The sequence below is a fragment of the Homalodisca vitripennis genome, chromosome 1 (genome assembly GCF_021130785.1).
Source record: "Homalodisca vitripennis isolate AUS2020 chromosome 1, UT_GWSS_2.1, whole genome shotgun sequence".
Lineage (NCBI taxonomy): Eukaryota > Metazoa > Arthropoda > Insecta > Hemiptera > Cicadellidae > Homalodisca > Homalodisca vitripennis.
In genome coordinates, this window is record NC_060207.1 from 181,317,134 (window position 1) to 181,340,241 (window position 23,108).

Genomic DNA, 23,108 nt, shown 5'->3' on the forward strand with positions numbered 1-23,108 from the left:
ATTCGTTGTGGGGTTTGGAATATCCCCTTTCATAATAACTATTCCAATCTTCTTCCTTTCATTGCTCTGGGTTTCTTCAAAAATTATACAACAAATCTTTATTAATTGGCTTACTTATTGATAAACCCTCATTGCCCAGGTTGGATAATATCAAGTACCTGCCAAGATCAATTTTATATAGTTATTTTAGTGTAAATTTAATCCATGTATTTTATTTTTATTATCAACTAAGAATATCAACTTGATATAAGATGAGATATTCCAGTTTGCAGTTCTTGATCACAACAATTAAATTCTACAAGATGACATCAGCCAAAGTTTAATTACTGTCTTCTTGTTCCAGCTGGGAATTATAGCACTCTGACTGTCAGTTTTGAGTTGGAGAGACAGGTGGGCCACTACATCATGGACTACTATGTTCCCAGCATCCTTCTGGTGGTTGTGTCCTGGGTCACCTTCTGGCTCGACGCCAATGCTGTCCCTGGTCGCACAACTCTAGGTAATACGTTTAGATTTTATTTTATATAAAATATACATTTTTTTAACTAACCTCTAAGTTTTCCGGTTGTATGCAAAATGTATCTAAAACTGTTATGAATCAGTTTTTAGAATCAGGAGTTCTAAAGTGACACCAATTAATTACATTAAAATGTCATGTCTTAGTTTTTAGGCTTACATAGCTGTTGTTATAACTAACATCTAAGTTTCGTTGGTTCACGCTAAATTGAAACATTGCTTAGACATTTAAATTCTCAAATTGCTCATAGAATTTAATTGGGTAAGCTATGTTTCGGTTGAGTTCCTCAAGAGGGTTCACTTCTGGCTGGTTTATACCCTCCAGTTGAACCCGCAGTGGGTACAGCAATAACCAATGTGTCACTTAAATCTGGGCAACCTTATGGATGTCCAGGAGCATTACTACCGCAAATGTTGAGATTTTAGGGCACAAGGGTAATTTTGTAGGTCTAGTCTACCGTGGGAGATGACTGTTGGAGTTGGTGGGGTTTGTTCCCTAAGAGTCAAAGGTTCTTGCCAGGCTAGACATAAGACTGTGCCACCCTCTGCCTGCTTTGACTAGAGAAGCTGGTTCAGAACTGGCTTCTGAAGCAGTGCAAAGGTCCTAACAGGACTAGGTGCAATTGTCTAAGCTTCTTGTCCTAGGAGAACAAAAAAAAGCAATGTTTCAATGTAGTTTGAACCGGAAAACTTAGATGTTAGTTATGACACTAGCCATGTAAGCTTATAAACTAAGAAATATTTTAATAATTGGTGTCATTTCAGAACTCTTGATTCTAAAAACATCATATAAAAGTTTTAAATATATTTTGCAATAGCTTTACTTTCCTTTATCAAAATCAGTACTTGATAGTAACACTGGACCAGCATTATCATCATAAAAACGTTTTAAACTATGATTTTTTGCAACATTAAATATTAAAAGTAGGTTTATTCCGGGAACGTAATGACCAAGCTTTCAGTGTTGAAGCAGCCTATCAATGTAAAGATGACCTTTTTGACATTCTGAATATTGATTAGTTGAATTTTTGGAGTCCAGTAGGATAAATACAAATGTTGTCCATATGATATATGATTTAATGAACAGAAACTGGGTTTGTGTCATGACCGAAGCTTTGTAACTCGTATAAGAGAGAGATCCCATAATAATTGTTTTAATTACACAAGAATGAAAGCTAAACAAAAAGTAATTTGCATAGACATAAAATTAATAACAATGAAATTATGACACCAGTTCACAAAACACGCGCACAATGTCCATGGGCACAATTATAACTTTTGCTTAAAAGCACTGCAAACCAATTAACTTATACCGTTTTTAAATAAGACGATTAATTAATTGTAATATGGCTGTTTAATGTGAGGTAGAAACATTTTATTGCTAAATTTATATCCATCCATCAAGCGTATTAGTATAAAACGTGACTCCTATTGATTTTTCAATTAAAATTCAATCATTAAGTTTAATAAGATAATTTTTGTACTATTGAGGTATACCACTTTACTATGTACCTCCATCCATAAATGTATTGATTGTTTCAGGCACAAGTACAATGTTGACGTTTATCACTCTGTCAAGAAACATTGGCAGCTCTTTGCCCAAAGTGTCTTACATCAAAGCTACAGAAATATGGTTCATAGTCTGCACAGGATTTATTTTTGGTTCCTTAGTAGAGTTTGCGTTCGTCAACATCATCTGGAGAAGAAAGTAAGTAGAAATTTTAAAACACATGTAAAAATTGTTTAGGAACTTTATCTATTCCCAATAGTGAAGATGAAGATCGTCTTGTTTAAGTAGTGTATGTTTGTGTATGTTTGTGGCTCTTGAGTGTCCTAGTTTTGTAGTTTTATTCCATATTATTTAAACTTACAGTTACTGAAAATGCAAAATTGCACATATCTTAACATTTGCATCTGGTGACCTGACTGAAATTATGATTGGACTTAATATTTTGCGGGCACTGGATAGAAAGCTCTCATTGTGACATCTCCAGAGTTATAAAGACTCGTCAGTAAAGACTTTCATCATGTTCTTTTGGGTCTTTTGATACCCCATTATATCAGTTTGTTGCTTTCCTTTTCTTGAAAGCATATTGTGCTGTTTGTCATATTGAAGGTGACCCAACATTGGAAGCTGCCAGAAAGAATTCACCCCAAAGCATCACTCTATGGAATTATATAAGGCTTAAACAACAATGTGTGATAAATTATAGTTGTTGATAATGTGTCAACTGAATTGATCTGTTTTAACATATGGTGTTTGTTTTTACTTTTTACTTTCTTGCAGGAATTCTTTGAGTTTCTAGAGAAAGAATCTAGCTCTTTGAAGGATTAAAAACTTTTAAACTTGTACTTATGAGCTAAGTTTACTGAAAAGCTGGTGCTGACAGACTTTTTAAGTCATGAGAAAGACTTGCTAGCTTCAGGTTTTTTTTCTTTATTTTTAAAAGCTTTAAGTTTATCCCTTCTAATGACTCATCTCATTGTTGTTTGAGATTTCAAATAGAAGATGATGTTGAGTAGTGTATCTTTGCAAATTGTTGTTGATTAACTAACGCCTAATACCACGTCAAAACATTTCTTGCACAAATACATTCTTGAAATATATCAGCCTCGGTATAGAGAACCAATTTCAGTCAACAGAATGCCGTTAAACCGAATCGATTTTAAACAAATGAAACACCTGTTTCGAAGAAACATTTTCTGACAATACTTACTTCTACGGGGGGATTAAATTCTATTAAATTCTCCTCTTTCAGAGTTAAAAACAGTGCACACAACAATAACTGATAAGACAGATATGGTTGTTATTCCCGTTAAAACAGAATTTCTTTCAACATTACAAGGAAAAAGAATCTTATTAACAAACTTATTTTGCTCCATATAACAAAAAAATTACTTTGATGTAATTCATTACAACAAGCATTTTACAGTTTATGTTGGAGAGTAGTCTGAGATACCAGTCTGATATTTTAAATACTGGGAGGTCATAGATTCCATCATAAATTTGGACTGACTCCTTGAACACAATAATTTTTATAAATAGTGACAAATATTTCAGATATTTAAAAATCTTCTCTTTCCAGCTAATGTATATGCTACATAGGATTAGAATCTGCTTTTAAATTATCAAAGACTAATGTATCTGATTGTTTATTATACACAATTATTGTGGTTTCTGTCTAAATTATTGTTTATAAATTTAAAAACATCACTTTTTGTAGACATATTTTTGATTGTCAATTTTGTTGATAATTTTGACTGGGGTTCATTTATACAATGGTGTTGAGTAGTATTACTTTGCAAATATGTATTAATCAGATAAAATTGTAATGATTCTTTGCTGCTACATAAAGCATTACATCAACCACTAGTGTACAGATCTTGGGATGTTTATTTTCACAAGGTTAAAAACGTGTCTCATTGTCTTATCTTACAGCAAAGCCTGCCACAATGTTAGATAGCTCATTATCTGACTCAGCACCATATTTATTACAGTTATATTTCTTTGTCTTGGCTGGATCCCTCAGTAGGACAACAGCAGCTATAAAGATAAAACGGCAAACAAGATTAGAGTTACTGGTAGCGTTTTTAACAAAGATTAGATACGGTTTATAAATTTTAGTGCTTGAGGCTGAACTTTCCTTTTATCTTATCAGATTGCTTTATTTTTCATTGCCTAACTTACAAATGAGGTAAAATTCTTGTAATAATATTGTTATAATTACATCATTGACGTTATCAGAAAAAACATTTGAGAGGGGATTGTTTTATTTTATAAGGCTTCATGTTGTAATTGGGGGTGTGTAATACCCTTTAGCTAGATGACCCAGAGTTCTTTTACTCATTTTTAAAGATCAAATATCAATTCTAAGTTGTTTTAAACTGAATACACAACAAAAATGTTTAATTAAACATTTATCTTTGTACTATTCTTGGATTTTACAACCGATACATCATAACTATCCGTCGCTGATGTAAAAAATATTCTTGTTGTATTCATGTTAACTACAGGCTTACTGGTAATTGGGAAGACAGAAGCTCTTAATTCTTTAAAATTCTGTGAAAGACAGGCAATAGCGGGCTTCTTACAATGCTTTTGTGACCCTCGTGTTAGCAAATACTATATACCAATTTATTTCAGGGCCATTTCTATTCTGGTAACATCAGAAGTACTTCATTTAAACTTGTTATCCAGTAGTTTACTGAACGTTACTTAAAGATTGTAATGTCCCCGAGCACAGCAGCAATATCTGTCAAGTCTCTTTGAGGTATAAAGTACATAATTTTATCGTTCTCAAGGGAGGGAATTTAGGAAATCAGCTCAAGACACCCACATTGTTGGCATAACGCACAAAGTATTGGTTAGATTGTAGATTTAGATCACTTATATGGTAAATATCACTCAAGGAACATCAGTGGAACTGGGATAAAACCTTAAGGTACACTTTGGTCAAATGGAAGAAAGTTTGAAATTAATTTACCTAATGATTGTTATTTCATTGCATTTAAAACAATGGGGAGAGATATGACTTTACCAATTAGAGAGCAAGACCTCTTACTGTATATGTTACTGGTCTATTAAGTAGAAGCTGGTGGCCTACCAAGTCAAAACCCCTGCTAAAAGTATCGAAAATGCCTACAGAGACAAACCCTTTCTTGAATAAAAAAAAGGTTTTTGACTAGGAATCCTTTATAGCCTTGCAGCTTGTTGTGTGTTTTATAAATCCAAATTGGTATATTGGGACGGACACATTGGATTCTGAGTACTTAAGGATGTAATACTTTATCATAAATCATATTTTCAAAGATTTTGCCAATTGTTGGCATATAGAAATCAGTCTGTAGTTACTCTCAAAAAGTTTAAGTTATTTGTAAACCTCAGACATGAGGAAAAACAGCTTTGAAAAGTTAAATTATTGGAGAGAATCGTAAATGGAGTTGGGAGAGGTGCCGCTACTTCCCTTATGTTTGATGGGGACAGTTCACAGACAACAATCACAGAGCTCCTTTTGATATGAGAAATAACATGAAACACATCATTCTGAGATACTGGGCAGAAAAAAAAATCCAAATTGAGACTGAATGGGAGAAGGAGGGACTGAAGATGAAGGACCATTCTTGATGTTATAAGTGAAAAACTCATTAAGTATTGTAGCCTTTTGGAATGGTTGATTGAATAAGATGTTGTTGTTCTCCTATATTTTTTTAATGATTCATGATGTTTTATGATTATTTGCTCTTCCGAGTAATCAGAAATCATCCTCCAGACTGCCTTATCATTACACCTGTTACTGGTATGGTTTCCAATACAGAAGTCTTTTGCATAAGAAATGAATTTATTATATTTTTCCTTCTGGATATATAGCTGGTGATAAATTTGACAGTGATAATCACGTTGCAGGAGGTTTAACCTTAAGGCTGTCTTTAATATTCAGAATGACAATTTAAAGACCATTATTATGAGGTGTTTTAATGTTTCAAGAAAGACTAACTGCAAAGAATCTATACAGAAAAAGGAAATAATAATTTTGTTAAAATTGTGTATATTATTCTCAGTAAATAAAACAAATGTATCATCAGCATATCGTTTGTACTAGTGTAACGTGACATGTATTTTTTTAAGAATAGATTGCTGAGGTACACCAGTCAAGGACTTTTTCCTGTGCAGACAAAATATTTTGTTTTTGGAATAGTACTAAACTGTCTTTTTAATGTTTCAAACCATTTTAGGTTTCATTATTTATTCCATGCTGTATTGCTATAGTTTGTAAATTTTTAATTGCATAAAAAACACTTTTAACCCCCTTGGATTAGTCAAGACAGGAATGCTCTGAAACCTATCCCGGGTAGTATTTATAACACTGAAACAATAAAAGTAATCCATATTCTTTTGACAGGAAAAATGTTGAACTAAAGAAAGTGTCCAGTAAATACATATTGAAGTCAACTTTAACACCCCAGTTAAACCGAAGGAACAACAATTCCAGTTTAGGAGAAAAATGCAAATCAATGTCTTCGTTGGATTCACAGTTTGACACAACATTGAATTCTGTAAGTATTTGTAGTTTTATGTTGTTAATATTTATATCAGAAACAAAGATTAGATCTTGTTTATCTTTTGTTGTTAAGTAATCTGTTATGTATTTTTGAAAAACAAAATCCTTGCTTGGATATGTAAATGTATTTTTTTATAGTTTTGGTTGCAAAGTTTATTCTATAGCGACTTTAGTATAATTTTACGTGAGTATAACTTTTGACTTTTCTATGGACAGTGCAACTCAAATCTCATCACCCTAATTCTTAAATTATTACAAAAGAACTTTTAAGTTTCACAAAAGAATTTTCTTACTATTTCAATGTAGGTATTCCTAATCCCAAGATTCTTTAATTAAGTGAGTAAGGTTTTTGCTGTCCATTTTGAGTGAACAATAACAGTAACCTTTTTTTTGTATCAACAACCGGTAACACAGTAAGGTCACTACACCTTTAGGAAATTTTTCATCATCACAATTATTTTTAGGTAAAGAATTCAAGCAAAGTAGGGTTTGGGAATTTTTGTCCGTCTGTCAACTGTTTGTTTTATAACTATGGTGAAACGTGTTTTACTGAAGTGTTTGGCACCCATACAATTTTTCTCTGGTCAAATCCATGAACTCTTAGAAAGACGCAGCCTTACACCTAGATTCTAGTAGTGTTGATTAATACACTTGATCTGGTTATATGAAGTTTATTAAATATTAGCAATTGATTTAAATATACAAATCCTGAAAGTTTTAGTTTTGAAAATGTTTTGGTCAAAATTTAAAAAATGGTTTTGCCAATTCTGAATAAAATATTAAAATTAAGTACGGTATATTTCTTAAAGTGTATTTTTACTATTTATATACTTGTATATTGTGTGTATAACACTTGCTACTAACACCATTAATAAATAAATAACACTACTACTTTAGAACATGTTATGATGATAATTCTAACAAAGAATATGACCCACAGAGAGACCATAGCCAATTGACAGTGATGTCACTGGACTCAATACGCAGTGAACCGTTACCAAACAGCGGACGCAAGGACAGCCCCAACAATCTGACAGTACCCACAATACAGTTTGAGGAACCACATCCGCCCCCACAGCCCAAAAGCTTCTTCACCATGACTCCACAGGAGATCGCACACTGGATCGACCGCCGCAGTCGGATAGTTTTCCCACTTGCGTTTGTCATCTTCAACTGTTTCTACTGGGTTTTTGTTTGGTTCTAAATTATTTATATAAATAATCTTGCATTTTTAAATGTAGTAAACTTTGGTAAAAAACAACATTGCTAGATATTTTCTCATATCAACACGAAAAGAGTAATAAGTTATCTAAAATTGAATGGTAGAAGGAGGACATTTGAAAATTTTAATTTAACTTAAGTGAATTATTCACTAAAATATTTATATTTATGTGTACACAAAAAATAATTCAACTAGAAAATATAGTTTTTCACTTAAAGCTCTTATTTGAAAATTTTAATAATTTTAGAAATATTGTCTGTTTTTATCTTAATTGAAGCAAATAAATATAACTGTAATGTGAAAATTTTCATTTTATTGATACTTTGGGGGAACAAATAACTAATGTAAACATTTTAAGGATGTTCTTCAACTCTTTAAGAAACGGCAATACTTTCTACACCCCTCCATAAAATCATCTCTAACACACTTGTCGTAAGGATTTCACTTATTGATTTAAAATCATGGAATCAATTTCTTTGTTTAGAGAAATGGGTTCTAGTATTGATTTCATAATAATATACTATTCAAAAGATACATTCCAAAAACTATGATAAGTACTTATTTAACATTTTAGTTCATTGTTTTGTATTAATATTGTACAAGATCTATCTGTTAGATAATGAATAGTAATGGTTTTAATGATATTAATTGTAGGATATTGAATATTGAGTATTATATCATTTTATTTTAATTTGAACCATGAGCAGGATTTGGAGATTCATATTGGTTGGGTCGGGGCTACATTTTTCCAGAGGGTGCTGAATACCTATAATGCTATTAAGGAGCCAATTTCATAAACTTTTACATCATTTAGAAAAAGTGTTTGATCTCTTGTAGGATTAGTAACTAGTGCTGAAATTCAATTTACTCATTTGTAGTAATGAATTAAATTAAATTATGAATATAAGCTGGAAATAAAGTGATAACATATTCTCATTGTCAGTTTATTGAAGATTTTTATCACAATGATACACTTGAATCCCCTTTATATTAGAGAATTTTGGAAAATATGGTGACAATCATTTTTTTATTGAATTAAGTTAATTCAAACTAAATCCTTCAAGATTCTGTAGGCTATGAAATAAAATATTTTTAACACGTTGTTACGTGTCTTTGTGATAAAATTCTGCAAAGACAGATTTTCACTAATATTTTCTGTGATTGGGGAAAATAGGGGTGGGGCATCGATGTTATCCTCATCCCCTACCTCCACTACCTGTTTTGGGTAAAACCAGTCTGCATCAGTCTTTGTTCTAATAATGAGCAATTGTTAAGTTGATGTTGGATCATTTTGTTAACGGATGTGTAATGACGGACTGTTGTTTTTGACTATCGTGAGCAATTCGATAACAGGCATATACTTACTTTATTATTTTTAAAATATTTTATGTATAGCAGAAGAATAAGCCATCCATTGAAGGCAAAGGAAACTTTTTTTGTTTTTGAAATACTCTCCTATTTCTTATATTCATTTATTACATAGGTGTTGGTAGATTACTACCACGTATGGAAATCTACATGTTTTAATTAAAAATTAATGTATATTTGTAATAAGTAAATAACACAACATACACAAGTATTTGAAGCCACATTAATGAGGTACAAATAATGTTTATAGATACTAAAGGAATATTATTCAAATATAAAATCAGCTCACTATCAAGCATTGGAAATTAGAAAGTTTATAGACTACATTAGTTTTAAAATTCAATCCTCATTTTTTCCAAAAACAAATGGAGAGGAACTTTGTGAAAGTGACTATTGACGCTACGAAACTAAAGAATTTAAGTAATTAATTATCTATGTGTGGTCCAGAGCTATAATAATATGATGGGTATGAAACTAATAGTAAATTTGCTTTATTGTCCTCAATATATTTATAATTTGTTTTAAATTTTTAGCCAGGAAATGTGTGAGTTGGGAATTTAAATGCCATCATCATAAACTAAAAGGTGTGATACTAAGTACTAAATCTGGAGATTTATAATAGGTACTAAGGCGCTAAGACTGGCCCTTACAACTAAAATTTGTTTTTACTTACTCATGAAATTGGAGTAGGTTCCAAATTTCTTTATTAGAACCGAAGGTTTGATATGGAAGTGTTGTAGTAGACATTAAACATATGAGTGATTGAAATACTGTAGTTTTGGCTGACCATTAAGTTAGTCTGGAAGTACATGCCTGCCAGACAAAATTGTATCTGTTAAAAATAGGCCAATTGTTTATAAATCAAATTTTGCACTCAACTACCATGTAACTGCTACATAATTATTGAAGAAATAGGGTAACTGATTCCCTGTCCTCTGCCAAATCTTGCTTATGGTTGAACTGTGTTACATTACTTAGATTGATGTAGTTTAAAAGATTCTCATTGATGATCACAAAGGCTAAAAATGCCTTTGTTCAAATGTGCTTTAGTAGAATAGGTTTAAGTGCTGTGATGGTGATTATATTGAATTAATTTGCCAAATTTATGATAACAGCATTGATATGTGTTAAAAACTAGTCAACTTATTAGTCAAAAATCTTATGATAGTTAGCTTTGTAAGTTTTAGCCGAATAGTTTAATTTTGAACGATGACAAGACTAAAATGATAGAAATGTTTTAGGATAAGTAAAGCAGAAGGAATATACATTTTTTCAGAATTTGTACCTAAAAACTAGCATTACATATTTTTTTGACTTACACTAAAACATTTACAAAGAAAATATGTTACCTGCAGATTTCTTACCACTCTTAGTGATGAAAATGCTTAAAACTGAGTTATAAATTTATTTTAATTAACTTGTGTGGATTGAATTTTGGCTTTTTATGGCTATGTAATTTTTTGTATAATTTATACATACCGTACTTTAAATAGTTTAAATGAAACCAAAATTATTATTAAAATAACTAAAGATAGTTTTAAGATAGCTTTTGTACAAACCTATATATTAGTGAAACAATAGATATAAGTGAGATAGAAAGTTAGTAAACTGTAAATATAAACCTGACTCGGATCGTATACAGGTTGTAAATTATATTAAATTTGTCGATTAAAAACAATTTATTATTATTTATAGTCCTTTGTCATTTACTGAATGTTTTATAGTTAATTATCTTATTGCAAAATGTACAATTCAAAATCAGAAAACGTCATTTATAAAATCAAATGTAATACTAAATAATAATATATAAATTTTAGTAAACACAGTCAATGGTTTTAGTAAAGAAAACTCCTGGAATTATATTGATGAACTGGTCTATAGAAAGGTTTCAAAGATTCATAGCCTCTCCTCAGATTATCTACTCAGGAGCCCTCTCTTTATTATGCTATAAGCCAGAAAACAAACCATAAATGAGCAACTAGGTTTATCTTTTGGTGAGAACCCTTAGTGCTCTAATGCAGACATGGTAACTTATTAACCACTAAACCACAATATCTTATTTTAAATCATTATTACAGTTGAGTTTGGTGTCAGTTTTGAATTCTGGTAAATATCCAAGACTGTTCGAAATATATCATTTTTGTATGACTGAGCTCAGGGTAGTTTCTGTTATCATTGTCAAGATGCAGGCAAATCTTTCCTAAACATGTGACTAGTTAGTGGAGAAGAACTTTATTAAACCTGATGAAAGAATAATTTTGGTCAGTGATTGAAAACAACTAATCCAGATGGCTGACCTGGTGTATTCACTTGGTCAGAATATTGAATGATGAGTGAATAGTGAGGAAAGTGATATTCGTGAAGCTACTGTACCCCAATGATGATATGAAACTAATGAATGATGACTGAATAGTGGAGCAAAGTGTCATTCTTGCAGCCAGTGTATCCCAATTATAGTATGAGTCTAGTGGATGATGGCTGGATAATGAGGATAGTGGGTAGTGATACTGGTGACTTAATATTACCAATTTCTAAATGCTTTCCTTTCCCTTTCATAGTATATGGTACAGTGCGAAATGTCTAAACAACCATTCATTTAGAAGTGCCAACTTTCTATTCCTTTACTGGAATAATAAATTAAGTAACAGGAAATGATTCTGGAATGAATTAAAGAATTATTTCCTATTACCTGTTGGAAAAAGCACTCTCCAGAGTTACCCAGCAGCAGTTAAAGCCAGAGTGTTAGCTCATTCACTGTGTATTATCCCACAAATTTACTTCTTTAATAAGCGACTTTAAGCAACTCACTCTTAAACTACTTATGCACAAATATTTTTAAAAACTTTAATGAATATTACTAAACTTTAAATTCTTTCCCTCACACACACACACACACACACACACACACACACACACACACACACGCGCGCGCGCGCACGCACGCACGCACATACACAACATATAACACAGTGCAAGGTTTATAAACAACCAGAGATTTAAATATTAAGTGCAAATTTCCTGTTTTATTTTTTGAAATAATTTATTGAAAATTGATTTCCTGTTATTTTCTGAAAGCCCACCATCAGCTCATCATCAGGAGAAGATGGAGTTATAGCTTGTTCAGTCTGTAATATCTCAAAGCCTTATTTGTTCAATAGTATCTTTGAGCAACACTGGTCACGGCTTTTAATAAGTACTGAATGAGTTCACTGATTTCTTTAACACATCACCATCTTAAACACAGCAGTCTTTAATCAGTAACTTGTGATTTTGAAGACCATGATAGAACAGTGTAATTAATTAGTTATCAATAATTAAAACTTTGAAAACTCTCCTCATTTTTAATATAATTTAATTTAATGTCACTCAAAAGAATTAATTTAACTAATTTATTATCTTTATAAACTCTTATCCAAGAAATTTATTCAAGCATTCCATTAATAAATTCTTAAGAACTTTCGACCTCTGTATTTCCAAAACCAGATCTTAATTTCGGAATCATTTTACTACTATTTATTAATAAATTATTTTAACAGTTTTACTACAACTGCATTTTTATTTTTGTGCAAGCTATCTCATCCAGCGCACCACCTACCAAATTTACGAATTGTAGGAGATGGCTCTACTACAATTTATGAATTGATCTTTCTAGTTTCCAATTAATCTGTTGGCCTCTTGAACCCTGTAATACCTTGTTGAAATTAAATCCTTCCCAATTCTTTCATGATCGAGTGGTGCATAAACTATGTCGATACATTGACAAAATGTATTATAAGGTGGTATTATGTGAGGGCATGTTAGTTCAACAGAAATGAGTCAGTTAACACTACAGACATATTGTTGACAGTTAGAAAAAAGTTAATTACCACTACAAGGGTTGAAAACATTTAATCCAGCAGGGGTCACTTCTGGGTGGTTTACACCTTCCAGTTGAACCTACCACTGGCACAGCACAAACTGATGTGTCACTTAAATCTGAGCAACCATATGGATCTAGCAACCAGGAGCGGTACATCACTAATCGCAAATGTCAGGGTGCAAGAGTAATTCGATAGGTCTACTCTACTGCAGGAGATGACTGTTGAAGTTGGCGGGGTTCGTTCCCCAAGTATCAGAGGTTCTTGCCTTGCCTCAACGTAAGGGTGTGTCACTCCCTGCCTGCTTTGACTGGAGAGACTGGTTCAGGGCTGGCCTCCCCTTCTTTCAAAGGGACATGACTTGATATTAGTGCCCTAAATTCTTGCTCATGGCTCTCAATAGGAGGCGGCCCCAACCCTCAACCTTATCCATCCAGAATGTCCTGTCACTCCGGAAGCAGTGCAAATGTCCTTATTAGACTAGGTGCAATCTATAAGCTTCTTGTACTAAGAAAACAAAAAAAAGGGCTGAAAAATTTACGGTAGTTGAATTTTATAAATCACACTTGACTTACATTGTAACTTTGCTGACATAGTATATACTGATTTTAATTTCTTTTGAATTAAAAATAAAATCCTAAATTAGGATAAGACATCCAATTGACTAGACTAAATCATATTTGTAAGTTAAATAGAACAATGTAAGCACACTAAATTTATCCTAATATTATATAAAATAAGTAAGCATTCTTAATAAATAAGCAACTCTGGACAACTTTGGTAAAATAATTGTCAATATGAAGTCTCCAAATCACCTTACTACACATAATAAAATCTAAATATTTTATAATATTACTAAACAAAAATTAACATGTTGAACACGGTAGACACCTTATAGGTGCAGACTCACAGTGCAAGTACCCAGGATCCCTAAGATTAGAGCTAGAATGAAGGTGTTAAAAGAGGATTAATCCCAAACACATAATAGTTTATAACAAGCAGCACGGGTACCAACACCATCTGATATAAGTATAGCTAGTTAATTTAACATATGATTTACTTGTATACAAAACCATGACTGAGCATGGAAATATTATAAATAGAAACAAACTAGGAAAATTATAAAAATGTAGAAGGAAAAAAGTGGGTTTATAAAATAATGCATAAAATGCATTGACCCTTTTAAATTCATCCAACTTTTTTACACATGGGATGGATTACCTGATCTCAGCAGTTTCTCGTGTTATGGTGCAAACGTAAAATTTTCCACTATGGGAATGCTAAATAAATTTGAAAAATTATAAGGAAATTTGAATTTATATGTTTCTTATGCTAATAGCAATAGCTGCAATAGCTAAGAGCATAAAACTGAATGCATCTAAGCTCACAAAATAACATTGAGTCTTGAGGAAATTAACATTAACAATCATTTTATCCAATTTAATATTCAGCAAAAAATTTGCCATTTCTTTATCTACTCAAAATGGCTAAAACCAGTGAGGGAACACCATTTCCACATGTTCCCACTCCACTACACCACTGGGTGCAACTAAGTTCATATGCCTACCTTCAAGAACTCTAGTTGTGATTTCCATGTGCAGCTGAGACATACTGAGATGACCAGATCCATTGCCAAATGATCATGTACAATATATCAATCACACCATTGATTGTGTTCTATGATGAACATACGTTTAGCCTTATATTCTTATGTGACAAGTTTATTGACAAGCTGGAAGCTAATCGGAGGAAGAAATCCTACGATTTAAAACTTAAATCCTCTAGGAGAGCTGCAAGCGAAAAGGTGATCTCAGAATCTTCTGGAGAAACGCTTAAAGCAACACTTCACAGAGAACTACCCTACCTATTCAGCTCCTCCAACCAGCTACGGATTATGGATTGGTCTCGTTTCATCCAACAACTTCTGATGAGGTTAGATGCATTTATAAGAAGTTTAAAACCAACTCCATCAACTGCGTGGATGACATATCCTCCAGGCTCCTGAAGTTTTGTGAAGGGGAACTCTGTCCACCATTAGCTGATATTATTAACAAATCCTTGGCTCAGGCAATCTTCCCTGGCAGCATGAAAATCGCTAAGGTTTATTCCTCTTCATAAAAAAGGAAAAAAAACTGATGTGATGGGGAATTATAGACCAATATCATTGGTCCCACTTTTTCCAAGGTACTAGAAAAAAGTGATTTTGGCTCGCCTCCTGAAGTATCTACACCAGAACAACCTTCTGCCAAGGGGACAACACGGCTTTATACCTGGTAGATCCACCATCACCGCAGTTGCAGATATAGTAGAGCACATCCTTGACAGCTTAGAAGCGGGGAACACGGTCTGCGCAGCCTTCCTGGATCTCAGCAAGGCATTTTGATTGCCTTGACCATCAGCTTATCTTAGAAAAACTTCGAACTTTTGGTATAGTTGGATCAGCACTTGCCTGGTTTGGATCCTACCTCTCTGACAGGCAGCAGCTAGTTGAGATCAAACATACTGTTAAGGGAACCACTAGTGTAGTGAGATCGGAGTTGTTTGGGTGTATCTAGAGGAGTGCCCCAGGGGTCTGTGTTGGGCCCTGTCCTATTTGCACTTTTTTCAGCAGACCTCCCCAAATACATGGACACCTACAGCCACACCGTCATGTTTGCAGATGACTCGGTGCTCTTGACCAGCAACAGAGAACTGGAGCCTCTGGAGATCAGCAACTTTATCTCTATCAGTAAAGCCATGGAATACTGCGCCAACAATGACCTGGTTTTCAATGAAAACAAAACTCAACAGGTATTCTTTGGCAAAATTTAAAAATGACATCACCTGTCCTCCAGACATTCAGGTTACTGAGTCGACCAAACACCTCGGAATAATCCTGGATCAAGAACTATGTTGGGGCGCCCACATCGACTAACCTCTGCCAAAGGCTCAGCTCTTCCATCTTTACCCTGAGAAGAATCAACAGTGTTGGAACAGTTGATGCAACACGAGCAGCATATCATGCACTTGTTGAATCCCAACTGAGATACGGGATAATTTTCTGGGGAAATTGTTCAAAGGAAAAACACCCAGCGAGTTTTTGTTCTTCAAAAGCGTGCTGTTAGAGTTCTTGGGGGCCTTCAGAGGGAAGATAGTTGCAGGGATGTCTTCAGAACTCTCCAAAATCCTTCCATTAGCTGCCATTTACATCTGCGAGGTTGTATGCCTTTTCGACTGCCCTCAACTTACCAAGAAATTCAAATGTGCATCAACACAACACCCGAAACCGTGATAATTTCAATCTCCCTGTACACCGAACCTCCAGATTTTCTAAGAAGCCGTCCATATGCTGGATCCAGACTTTTTAACCTCCTTCCAGTGGACTTAAAATGCGGGAACCCGAAGACACTCAAGAGAAGACTTCAGAAGTGGGATGCTTGAGGACCCTGTGTATAGCATTGAGGAGTTTGTAGCCCGCTGTGATAGAAGGCCAACAAGCTGAAGACATCAAATCAAAAACTGTTTAAAGATGTGACTTGAGAATTTAAAAATAATGTATCTTGTGACACCATTTCTAAGCTCAAAGCTTATGTAATAAAGTTTCTCTCTCTCTCTCTCTCTCTCTCTCTCTCTCTCTCTCTCTCTCTCTCTCTCTCTCTCTCTCTTATTAGAGATAGTGAAGTGCCATACGAATACGATGCAGCATACTTCCACTGCTTGTTTTTCAGCTTATTATAGCTGCTTTTCAGCTTTAATCATAGTACTGCTATAAAGGTTTTACAAGGTACCTACCAACTATTTAGAAAATTTCATTATAATTCTAAAGGTACTTTTTTCGATGAAATATGTCAACATATAAGCGAGCACAACCACTTTAAAGGTATGCTTGCACAAGCTGGGAGCAACTAACATGTCAATACATATGATGCCTCTCAATTGACAATAATATTTGTTCCTAAAGAAAGGAGTATGACACAACAAATGTCATATACCAGGCTTCACTGATGTTGGATGCAAAATTTCAACCTCAGTCATTTCATTTTTGAGATGTCCTACAGACAGAAAAGAAATTTTACATCCCCTGGCAGCCAAAGAGAAATTGTGCTAGCCAAATTTTCATGAATGTACACACATTATTATAGAATTTACTCTCATCTATGTAAAAATGAAGTTTCATACATTTAAAGATGAAATTAGTTGAGAAGTTAGGCTGCATAATGAAATGGATCACATGTCAAAATATCTTATGATAGTACTCACTTTATAATTTGTTTACATATTTATTTATTTTAAGATTTTCTTGTTGCCATCATATCAAACCATGACACCAATTTTAAAATGTTCGCTAACACTCAGCCAAGTCTCACGGAGAGTGACATGCACCATCACTGAACTTGATGTTGTGTATAAAGAAATGAAGCTTCATGCATAATTTCAAGTCTAAAGTTTAATTTGTTCTCGAAACACTGTGACAGAAAGATAGATTACAGAAATTGGACATAAATTAAATTGTTCAAAGTCCTCAAGTGATAGGCTTCGCTAAAGCTCATCCAATAAATTTTAACTCAAATTGTTGAGGACGTATAAGAAATATTACCTTCTTCAGTGCTTTCTTAAAATCACTATATCGTTCGTCTTGTCACTCAATTTTAAATATGTTTAGACCTACATTTTTAAAGGCAATATTGATATAATAAAAATTAAGACAGAATTTATTTTATCATAAATATTATTCACTCCGTTTTGGCTGTCATGCTTTTACTTGATGTATCAGATAATTATGAGCTGTGAGGTGCAATACAGCGTTTTCACGTGAAGCAGTATCTTGTGTAAATATTTTCTCTATTTTAATATGGCTACATCTCCTAGTCTAAGTTGGCATCACCATGAAGATAGAAACAAGACCGTTTGTGAGCACAGCTGTTTTTATTATGTTGTTTGCTATGTGAGTATTTTCCAAGCCTTAATTTTGACATTATAATTTATAGAATCTTATCAAGTAAATAATTACCCATCTACAAATTACACTCTGTATACATAAAATACTCTATTCCAGTGTGTAATTTTCAATAGTAAAGCAATGACTTGTATTAATAGAATTACAAAGCCAATTAGAAATAAATTATCCAAGGTTCCTTCCATTCTTCCATTTGTGCATCACAACCTCTCTCCGATAACTCACATCTTATACAGAATTCACTCCCCTGTTCTATGTAATTCCACATGCAAGAATATAACCAGTAGAAAGGTTCAAGGGGTCCTGACCTCTCCCCAAATTTTAATTAATTTTAAATTACTTTTTTAGCAACGATTATTATTATTCAGTATTACTGACATGTACTGCTGAAAGATTTTTCTCAATAAAACAGGTCAATAAATTTTTAAGGATCAAAATGGAGAATGTGTGGTTGACTGTACTTGCCTCTGTCAACTACAGGAAAATATCTATCATCTTAACCTTCCCCCTCCCAAAAAAAAGAAAACAATTTTTCCTGGCTACGTTCTTGCCCAGATGATCTGTATTTAACAACTGAGCCATCCGTTAGGGTGAATTATTTTTACAACATTACCTGTTGAGAAAAACTGAAAAAATATTGATTTGAAAACCTTGTTGTATATAATTAAAACAATCTTAATCCTCAGAATGAGATAGTTAATTAGATGAGTTCAGTTAATTATTTTAAATGGATGATTTAAATCTATTTATTATACAAAATTGACCAATATTTTATATATTTGAGGAACAGGAATAAATACACTTTTCTTCCTTTCCTCTCTCACTGCATGCAACTCTCCCAGGGTATAATACCGTAGTTATATTTTATTATAATAAAATATCATAATATAAATATGATTAATAGTGAAAGAGATCAGTTCTGCACAGAGACAGAATGAGAGTTCTCCAAATCAATCAGTATAGAGGTGCAGTGAAGGTGTTACTGAGGTTTTCACGTTTTCAGCCTGTGAAAAACTGTCAGATTAACATACTGAGAGAATACCATAAGTAAAAACTTAAACAAACATGACAGATTGGTTTTTATTAGAGTTGATCACGTTGGAATAGGATTGAAAATTTAATATTTTTGGATTGGAGAGGAAATGTTGTATGGATGATCCTCAGTACACAAATTTCTAAAAATGTGCCATGACATTTTCTGTACATGAATTGAAGCTCTAGCCTGAAACTGTTTATCACATTACTCAGGCTTTTCTCAGATGTTTAATGGTTGGCATGTAAAAATGCTGTGCTCAAACTGAGAATTGAACTTAGCTAAGATAAGCTAAGATAATAACCACTCAGCAATCGTCAGGAGGGTATTTCTAGCTAGTTTATACCTTCCAGTTGAACCCAAACTGGGTACAGCAAAAACCAATGTGTCATTTAAATCTGGGCAGCCCTAAGAATGTCCAGGAGCGGCACATCACTAACCACAAATGATGAGATATTGGGGTGCAAGTGTAGTCTATAGATCTGCGAAGGATGACCATTGGAGTTGGTGGGGCTAAGTGTTAAAGGCAGTTGCTAGCCTAGACATAAGGGTGTGGTACCCCTGTATGCTTTGCCTGGAAAGGTTGGTAAAGAGCTGAACTCCCCTTCTTCCAAGACGACATGACTGAAATAATGCTCACAATCCTTCCTCATGGATCTTGACAAGAGATGGCCCCTAACCCCAAACTTATCCATCCTGAATATCTTGCAACTCGAGAAGCAGCCTTTTAGGATTAAATGTAATGAGAGGTTTCTCAGCTGTTTGTCCTAAGAAAAAAAAAGAAATAACACTCTGCTATTAGGAACAGCAGCTGTCTATGAATTGAAACTACCATAACTTTAGATAAATAATGACATCTCAGCTATTTTTAGTGCCTTGCATATAAGACAGGTGTAAGTTATCTAATACACACAAAATGATAACCTTGATGTCTCCTTCCCGCAATGAGCTAGAGATAATCCTGTCAGGTGTGTCGCTCATGATATTATAGTAGCTATAATGGAAATTAATATAGGCACAGGGAGATTATATCCAACGTTGTTATTTTCTAACCATTTACATAAAAATCAGCAAATTCATATTTTTAGCTCCACTTGTTGAGCCTGTCTGTTTTTTTTTTAATCTACTTCATAACTCATAATACGTTCAGATACTTATTTAATAAAATTTAATTATTTAATTATAAATTTTCCATTGCTGTTATTATTATGGCCGTTTGGCTTTATAATTTATTAATAATATAAATTGATCTAAAGTAATAATTTGAATACCAGTATTATTGTAAGAAACTAATTTTATATACTCTGCGAAACTTAAACAATATATCTCAGGCCTAAGTGCATTAAACAACTATTTACTTGCCTCAGCCCAGACTTGCAATGATATGTCTTGTACTTTTTAGAATCAGTAAGAAAAGGAAGTTTTTGTGGTATTTGTGGTAAACAAATTTTTATAGGAAACGATACAAATATCACTAATTCTGTTTTTGCCAAATCCAATTGTTTTAACTGAACATAAGTGTATAAATAATTGACATTGAACATTTTCAATTACGTACGTTGTTTATAATATTCACGTAATGTATGACATTTATTCTCCAGATGATTGTTCTAGTTTAGATGAGTAATACTTATATGCATACTCCTAATACACTTGTATTACTGACTCCTAATTGGAATAGACAAAAAACTGAAACTAGACAATATTTTATTTAGCTTTTTTATATATTTTTCAGAGGTACTGCCGAGTCAAGGGATGGTAGAGACCTGAACCTGACTGGCTCTGAAGCAGAAATACTAGTGCAGTTGACTGATCCTCGTCACTACAACAAGTTGAGTCGACCCAATCCCAATGAAATAACCACAGTTTACGTTCACATTCACGTCTATTCTTTAGGATCTATAGATGCCCAAAATCTGGTAATTTGATTTACTTAGCTTGTTATTGAAACTAAAACATAATGTTTTGATTGTTGACCTATAATATAAAACAATTTTTTTTTTCATTATTTTGAAACTTTACGATTTATTTGCTTATACTTGTTTTTAAGGACAAAGAATATTGAGCTTTTCTTGGTGCTCTGAATTGTGCTCTGTATTGTCTGTGGGTTTCCTAGTCTTTGTGGTACCTTAACCTCTATTTTCTCAGTCTTTAGGAAACTCAAAAAAATTGTATCACCATCTTTGACAAATTTTGATTTGGTAGTTCACTGTATTTGTCTGGAAGTCCTCCTCAGAATCCTCTAGTTTCCATGATCTGTGTTTCTTGGTATTAGGATTATTACAGTCTCTAGGCCCGGGATTACTCAGCCTCTGAGGTTTCACCCAAAGTCAGTTTCCCCTCATCTTTATAGCTATTGACCTTTAAGTTCTTTGAGGACTTTGTGAAGGAAAACTATTATCATTAGGAAGACCGACTACAAACACAAAGAATTTATTCAATTGAATAGATATTTCATGTTGGTGAGTTATTTTATTTTCTTCAATATCTGAATAGTTTTAAAACAATTTCATTTTTTTAATTATTTGTATGTCCCAAACTGTCTTGAGAAATTTTCCAATTTTTTCAACTTGATGTTAATTTTATATGCTCTAGTGGCACGTATAACTTTTATGTATATTCTTTTGTATTTTCTGTAAAAGGCCTTAAAAACTCTATAACTTGTTCTTGTTTATTTCGCTAAAGAATTAGCTTGTCTCTGAATACAGAATTCAGAAAGTCTCTGGTGTCATCCATTTATTCTTATGAACATTAACGTATGTTTTTATTATTTTATAGGGCAGAAAATATTTAAATGGAACATAAAAAAGTTATTGAAAGATTTAAACATTATGTTTACCAAAGTGAGGGTATCCAGAAAACTTCAATTTTATCCCACAAAACTTCTTATTAAGTTAAAAATATTGTATTGTTGAAGAGATCTTTTTAAAGTGGTTATGGGATATTCCTCTTCCCCAGATCACAGTCTCCTGTGCATAGTAATCGCATATAGCTGTGTTCATAACTGACACTGAGCTATTGGGCACAATACCACTCACTGTACTGGACTTTGTTGTTACACGTGTGGCGAATCTCACGGACCACCCAAAGTTAACCCTTAAGTACTGGCATGGTATTTGTGATACCAATACAGGCGTGGGGTCTATTACTCCCCAATTTTAGTAAATTTGTAATAAACATAGGTACCAAAATACTTTATTAAAAATTAATGAGATTGTATCATATTGTAGGTTGTATTTAATCATTCCAACGCCATTTGAAGGATTTTTACCAGAACGTTAAATATTTTACGTGCATTCATTCCAATTCTTAAAACTTTGTGAAAAAATTAACAGTTTTTAATGATTGGTTTATAACATAAAAATGATACAAGTTTTTAACATTATAAAAACTTAAACAATAATTAAACAATAATAATAAAAATAATAATATTTTAAGTATATATTTTCTTTTGATTTATATAGGTACATTTCTTATTATGCTTACTTAAAATTACGTGACTTTGGTAAAATTAAAATATGCCTTTGTTGTGTACAAAAACGTAAAACACATTTATTTTTATACATATTTTAATTTACCAAATTTACTGCTTATAATTAAAAGTAAAATATAAAAAGTAATAAGCAGATTTACCAGGACAATTAATGAATTAAAGTCGGGAGGTAGAGTCACTTTCTCAAAGTGTACTCAAACTCCTTGCTGAAACTCCTTTTTTCCTCTTGAGTAAAAAGACTAAGAAACTTGCTGTATGTAGTACATAAAACCTCTTGGATTTTCTCTTCTAGATGCTCAGCAAATTATTCCTGAAGGAAACAGGATTTTTCTGGACATTTTCCATTGTTCAGTGAAACAAAAAATCAGTAACACTACGTTTGGTAGGTGATTGATCGACGAATGCAGACGTATTGTAACCTGTATTCTGTAGTTTAGTTTTAATAATTAGTGCTGTGTTTAGTTTTTCATTAAGTGCATGTTTTATAGTTAGTGTAGTTGAAACACAAATAGTGGTTGTTAATCCTTACTTGGTGTGGTTTGTTTATTTTAGCCTAGTTTGTAATTATGTGTAGTTTAGTTATTTACCTGAAGAAGAGATAAGATTGCAGATCTCGAAACGTAG

The 23,108-nt window shown here is 32.9% G+C and overlaps 2 protein-coding genes across 2 annotated transcripts in view; both read left to right on the forward strand.

Annotated features, from left to right (window-relative positions):
* LOC124352821 (pH-sensitive chloride channel 2-like) overlaps positions 1 to 10,840 on the forward strand; it is a 46,327-nt gene extending 35,487 nt beyond the window's left edge. Inside the window, exons 6-9 of the mRNA XM_046802515.1 lie at positions 344 to 499; positions 2,059 to 2,224; positions 6,417 to 6,570; positions 7,516 to 10,840. Coding sequence (XP_046658471.1) covers positions 344 to 499; positions 2,059 to 2,224; positions 6,417 to 6,570; positions 7,516 to 7,779 — 740 coding nt within the window. The 3' untranslated portion in view covers positions 7,780 to 10,840. The remainder of the gene's footprint in view (positions 1 to 343; positions 500 to 2,058; positions 2,225 to 6,416; positions 6,571 to 7,515) is intronic.
* Positions 10,841 to 17,810: 6,970 nt separating this feature from the next.
* The window catches only part of LOC124352823 (pH-sensitive chloride channel 2-like), a 31,574-nt gene continuing 26,276 nt past the window's right edge, over positions 17,811 to 23,108 (forward strand). Inside the window, exons 1-2 of the mRNA XM_046802516.1 lie at positions 17,811 to 17,946; positions 20,727 to 20,910. Coding sequence (XP_046658472.1) covers positions 17,888 to 17,946; positions 20,727 to 20,910 — 243 coding nt within the window. The 5' untranslated portion in view covers positions 17,811 to 17,887. The remainder of the gene's footprint in view (positions 17,947 to 20,726; positions 20,911 to 23,108) is intronic.